The following is a 6,328-nucleotide window of genomic DNA, read 5'->3' as shown; positions in this document are numbered from 1 at the left end:
ATTTCTTTTTGTAACTTTCAAGTGGCTTTAGAAAAACATCTTTCTCTTTCGGGCCGTTTTGGATTTTAGATTAAAAAACTCGGAAGAAAAGGCCTAAAGCATGAGTCTCAAAATAAGATATAAAGTGTCCCTGACAGTTCAATGCCAACAAAATTCAATGCTAGGGAACATCTGCACCTTGTGGTCCGCTTTTCTGTTTCCTAAGAGGTTCACTATTGCGATAACGAGGTAAGGCGCTCACATCTCTTGCATTCTCATGAGAAAGGAGGAAAAGCTCATAAATGAACATCAATAATGGACCCACACTGTCGGTGACGGCTACATGCAGCATCATGCGTTGAGATTTTTCTTGGGTTCCACAAGGCTTTTATCTTTCATTTCTGTGTGGAAGTCGGAAGATGTCACAACGTTTGAAATTGGAGAAAGATAGCGTTAAAACCATTGCTTCCTTGAATTCCTTCATAGACTACCCTTTTTTGGTTCCTATGCCATAATGGAGAGAAGAACAAGGATATTTTAAGATATTGATTAAATCAAATTACAAAAATGTAAAAGCATTAATTACTAAAAAAAACGAAAAAAAAATGTGACACGGACGTTAACATGCTTGGTAGTATTATATGCATTCGATGATTCTGGGTCCTTGTGAATTCAGGGCTCATGGCTGTTCACTCTGTTATGAAGTTCCAGCATCTCTCGATGGTTTGGGTCCACAGAGAGAGCAGCACGGCAGTCACGTAGAGCAGCCAATACATCACCAGTGTGCTCATGAAAAGCAGCCCGCAAGTGTAGAAGGTGAAGGTCTGCTTTGAATACAATTGCCCTCGATAGTTCAGCAATGGCTTCTTTCTCCTTGTGGCTGTCCATTAACACTGCCCAACAAATAGCACAATGCAGCTTCAGTATCAATGAGCTTTGAGATGAATGATATTTAAAAAAAAAAAAAAAAAACCTTTCTTTCAAGCTCAGTTCTACATCCCAAACTAATTGTGGTACTCTGTTTTATTCAACAGTACATGGGGTGGGGTTGCATCAGACCTGCAGCTCGGTATCTGTAAGGGTATACTCGAAGGGGGTCTAATCGCGTAACCATCTCAAGGTCTGCTTTCGTAAGTTCCCGATCACAATACTCCGACCTCTTCTCATAGGCAGATGCATTGTTTTGGGCTTTCTCAATCAGTTTCGTCATTTCCTCATATGCAGCAGTCTTTTCATTTCTTAGGAAATGTACTCGAGCAAGTCCTTGGTGTGCTCTGGTATGCATGATCTTAAGGGCATTGATGTAACAATCAGCTGCCAAGTCTAATTTCCCACAGTCGACATAGACACTTCCAAGATTGTTGAGTGCCTAATAAATAAAGTTTCAAGAACTAAAATATTAGCACAGACTTGCTTACATAAATTAGGACCTTAACATATTGCAGAATGCAATGATAAATGATAAGTGATTCATCATTCTACCCACAAAACTACCAACACATAAGGGTGCTCTAGGCTCATGTACAGTGGCTTCTCCACGGTCAAACATATTGGAAACAGTGAAAACAAACCAAACTTCTAAGAAACAGCACAACAGCGCTTCACCAGTTATTGAGTACTTTTCCAACGAGGGCCACCCCAGAATGAACTGCAGGAGTTCATAATTATACGACTCTCATTTTGAGATACAAAATAGTTTATCTAAAACAGAGGCACATGAATCTGCACTTCAATACATGTTATGCACCCAAAAAATGACCACCACTCCATGAATTCTTTTTAGTTTTTTAGGTTTTTTTTTTAAATGAATACCACTCCAAGGATTCTAACCAGCTTCATATGTGACCTTCCAAAGTTTGACATTTTCCAAGCAGACTTTAGGAAGCAATTTCTTTGCAGTAATTTATTAAGGCAGAATACCTAAATCATGTCTAGTTAGCGTGTTTACTTTTTGGACTTTCAGGACCATGCTGTCTCAAATACCTTGGAGCATCAGTAACTACCAGTTAAGTCACCACTGTATATACTTTGATTGAACTGCTGCGCTGCTCTATCACCAACCAATCATGTGTAGCCAATCGTAACACATTTCACTCTATCACCTACCAATCAATAGTAGCCAATCATAGCAGAATCTGCCCAGTCACCAAAAATGATCTGCTGCAATGTTTTTGACACAAGCACAAGATTTTTTGTTCTTTCTCTAATTGTTTCTCTTTTTATAAATCAATAAGACCTGCCGTAGGTATTAACACCAGAAAACCTTGACAAAAACTACACTAGTGTAATTGATTAAAGTTGCTAATGACTGCTACCAAATGCCAGCAATTCCCATTTCAAAGAAAAACTAGGGGACAGGAAAACCATACCTGGCCTTTGCGCAATCTGTCCGAAGGGCACTTGAGAGCTTCTTCAAGCAAGGAAATAACAGTTGAAGAGCAAGATGGATCCAGACTGGAGTCAGCCAATGCGTAGGCTTTAAGGAAGAAGGCCTCAAATGACTTCTTGATGTTGATAGACTCCTCAGCTTTTTGAAGCCCTTCATTGCAATGACCCGTATCATACAAGATCCAACCTTCATAAACTAGACGTTCATGTTCAGTTGATGCATGTTGACGGGCTAATTGTAAACTCCGCATGGCTGCCTCAGGACAGTTCAACCTGATCATGTTCAGATAGGGTTTATTGGCAATCCTAGTCAACCATAATCTTACTAACCTCCAATATAGAAACTGTATACAAGTGAACATTGTGCTATAAGGAATTATAAGCCATACCCACTGTGAAAAGTACATCTTGTCAAGAAAATTAAAGAAACATGTTTTGGAGAAAAGAATGCTGAGTAAAGAAAATAAGCTTATAGACTGATTCTCATTATTGACAACATAATTAGACAAAAATAGAAAGGAGAAGGAAACCATAGGCTGTCCCTCTGTCACAATGTTCGGATATTGTTCACTAGGTGCATTCATTTAGAGGTTGCATATCCCGTAAGGTAGGGGACACACATGATAGCTATCTCGTCAACAAAGTCTGAACCCTGGAAATTATTTTAAGCAGCAATACCTGTAAACTATTAAAATTTAAGAGCATACCTAAGGAGAAGCAAAGACTGCCTGAAATATAGAACACCTTTGGCTGCATCAGATTCAAGCATCTGGTATATGACTGAGAGGGACCCTGTATCATCAACTGAAGACCACCTATCATACAATTGCAGCCAACAATCTGCTGTTGTCCAATTCTCAACATGCTCACGCACAAGGGTACGGAGTTGGGATGCTGCCACCCGTCCCTCAAACATCCTATAATCAGGGGAGAGCGTGAGAATTGCCTGAACATCACAAATTGCTGCTTGATAATTCTCAAGAGCTAGATAGAAACAGAACCGGAGCTCCAAGCATTCTAATGCAAGTTTAAAACCAAGAATTCTATTGATTTCTGCAAGTGCAGCTTGAACATTCTGTCTCCTCATCAAAGCAGCAGCCCGATACATGTAGGGGTAAGTTAGGGTTGGGTCCAGCTCAGTTGCTTTTTCAAGGTCTTCCCACCTCTTATCACCCTCACAACACAAGGACCTCTCCAGGTACATCCATCCAAGTGGAGTACCAGATGAAATCACAGAACTGAGCTTGTCAAAAGCCCAAAGCCTGTGACCTCTGATGCGACCCAGCCTAGCCAAGCCTGATACAGAATATATATGGCCAGCATCTAAAGCTGCCTTGAAAAGACGCTCAGCTTCATCATACTCTTTCCTCAAGAGCCGTACACATCCCAATTGATGAAAAGCCAACAGCTTCTGTCGGTTAGTTTCTGCTGACCCTACCAACTGATCCAGAAAACAAGCTGTTTTATCGGACTGTGGATCAAGGTTCATAGCAACTTCACTTAATAAACAATATAATGAAAATGAGGCTGGCCCAACCATGATCATTTTCTCTTGTTTATTAGCATGGCTAAAAATTTCCACTACCCGATCATCGTTCAAGCAATCAGGTAAATCCTGTAAGAAAACTTGTAAACATGATGCAGCAAGGACAGGAGAGTTCTCTTCAAGGGCACATTCCATGAGCTCTACAGCATCATCTCTGGAAGACACTAAAGATGCAAGTTTCCTATCGCATGCATCTTTTAGCCTTTCACAGCAAAATTTATTTGCAAAAATCAACATTTCTAACAATACATTTGGAGATTCTTCATTCAAACTACCAGTTATGCTGAACTCGCTTATTGCCCTAAAACCCAGAGGCGATATGTTGTTTTCAGATAAATCTATGTGTTCACGAAGTGACTCAGAGAAACATCCATTAAGCATGGCATGAAATGGTGCAGAAAGGCTGGCAATTTTCTGTCTGTCACAAACTATTTTCTCATCTCCAATTTTAAAAGAGACACTTCTTAAAATATGGCTGCCATTCATCATTGAAGCTGTCTCACGGGAACTTGAACTTGTATCAATATCAAGGTCGGAGGAAACATCTATTGGACCGGACTCTTGTGCGCATTTACCACATGTGACAAGCAAATCCGAAATAAGCTCCTCTCCTTGTCTCTCAAACTTTAACCATGCCCCAAATACAAGCTTCTCATGCACAGTGCTGCCCTTCAGCCAAGCTGAGCGGAGACTTCTTCGCATCAATTTGGCTTCACCAAGGCCTTTAAACAGTTGATATTGAAATAAATAGAGATTTGACCTCTCTTGCGGAGAACAGGATTCAAGTTCTTCATGAATCTGAGCTAAAACTTCTACATAATCACCAGGTTTAAAGAATGGTTGCACAGGTGGTTCAGGGACCTTGATAAATGATTCTCTAATTAACCCAACAAGAAAAGGAAATCTCAATCTATTGAAATCAAATACAAAAACTTTAACATTTTTTAGTTATGGAAACCACAACAGATGTAAAGAAAAACTTACATGGATGGTGAAGAAGAAGTAGGAGAGGTAGAAGACTGGAAGGATAATTTGGAAAGCTTCCCTCTTTCAACTTGAAGCCATGACTGTGGATTTAAGGAATTGAGCTGTGATTCTTTACAGGACTCAGAGGTAAAGGAAGACCTCATGGGGCTATAAGCAAGTCCCAGATCTCCACAGTAGTCAGATAGGTATTATCCCCACTCTTTCTAATTTCTCTCCCTCTCTCCCCCCCTCGTCCTCCGCAGCTGAAATGAACCTAAGATTTGGCAATACAAAGCAAACAAATATAAAGCCTAAACTGTTGCTTGTGAACACACATCACTACACTTAGCTGATAGATCTTCCAACCCCACAGAACAACAATTCCTATCTAAATAACAGTTCACAAAATTACAAAACAACAGGCTACCTATCGCGTGGAAAAGGTTTCACTGAATAAGTAAATACAAACCAAAAAAGGGAGGTTTTATGGCAATCACAATCTTACAGATCCCTCTTGGGTTGGCTCAAATCCACAGGTACAGAAAGAAAATAACTTCAAATCTAATCTTCAATTACACAACAAAAATCCTCAGTCACCTTCAACAAGAAAATGAAAGAGAGCAGAAAAAGACGTAAGACCCACCCACCAACAGCTACCTTAATTTCTCTACCAAAAAAGGCAAACCAAACCCAACCCACTTCGTATCCCTAAAAATAAACACAAAATGAGAAACTAGAACAAGGAATAGTTGACAATAAAATGAGAAGAGGAGAGTGACGCAGGTGAACTCTAGTGGCTTTGAATTTGAAGAGGGAAACCAGAGATTGAACGAACAAAAGCTGAGGAAGTTGCAAAGTGATCAAAGCGAAGGAATCCAAAGGGAAAAAATTCTCAATTCCCACTTTTGATAACTCGTTTTTGTTCGGTTAAAGTTGAAAGTTTTTTCCTTTTTCTGCTTTCTCTCTCTCTCTCTCTCTCTAAATTTTGTTGTCGTTGGAAACCGGAGAGAAATTTTTGTAGCTTGGAAGCACAAAAACTAATGGGAAAATCGAAAAAATTATATATATAAATTATAAAAAATGTAAATAATTTATTTTTAAGGATTTCGATAATTTGGACATAATTAACAGGGTAATCGACGTCGTATGATAAAATATTATTTTCTTTAAAAAATTATTTATTTTTGGTGTGGATCGAGAAAGGCATGCTATTACAGAACAGCAGCTTTGGCATCTTGTAGTTGAGATTGTCTAGATGACAACAATTATTGTGGGGTCCTTTTGAATTTATGCATGCTATTACAGAACAGCAGCTTTGGCATCTTGTAGTTGAGATTGTCTAGATGACAACAATTATTGTGGGGTCGTTTTGAATTTATTGGGTGATTGAATTATGGTTAATCAGAAATTAAGTAAAGGCAGAGCAAATATTCTGTGCGACACTCACAC

At 39.3% G+C, this 6,328-nt stretch overlaps 1 protein-coding gene across 3 annotated transcripts; it reads right to left on the bottom strand.

Annotated features, from left to right (window-relative positions):
• Positions 1-587: 587 nt before the first annotated feature.
• On the bottom strand, positions 588-5,964 carry LOC105119959 (ETO1-like protein 1). Of its 3 annotated transcripts, none has more exons than XM_011018159.1 (5): positions 4,898-5,931; positions 3,075-4,790; positions 2,349-2,640; positions 1,039-1,348; positions 588-872 (listed from the first exon to the last, which is right to left on the bottom strand). In XM_011018159.1, the coding sequence occupies exons 1-5, from the start codon at positions 5,041-5,043 to the stop codon at positions 652-654; spliced, it is 2,685 nt and encodes an 894-aa protein (XP_011016461.1). In that variant the 5' UTR covers positions 5,044-5,931; the 3' UTR covers positions 588-651. The 3 variants fall into 3 exon arrangements, with proteins under 3 accessions (XP_011016461.1, XP_011016463.1, XP_011016462.1); XM_011018161.1 differs by lacking the exons at positions 588-872; positions 1,039-1,348 and adding exons at positions 1,375-1,549; positions 1,589-1,627 and having other exon boundaries at positions 4,898-5,962; XM_011018160.1 differs by lacking the exons at positions 588-872; positions 1,039-1,348 and adding an exon at positions 1,375-1,627 and having other exon boundaries at positions 4,898-5,964.
• Between the last annotated feature and the right edge of the window lie 364 nt (positions 5,965-6,328).

The sequence above is a fragment of the Populus euphratica genome, unplaced genomic scaffold, assembly GCF_000495115.2.
Source record: "Populus euphratica unplaced genomic scaffold, PopEup_1.0 scaffold4158.1, whole genome shotgun sequence".
Lineage (NCBI taxonomy): Eukaryota > Viridiplantae > Streptophyta > Magnoliopsida > Malpighiales > Salicaceae > Populus > Populus euphratica.
The sequence above is the reverse complement of the archived record's forward strand: the minus strand, read 5'-3'. Positions and strand labels throughout refer to the sequence as shown.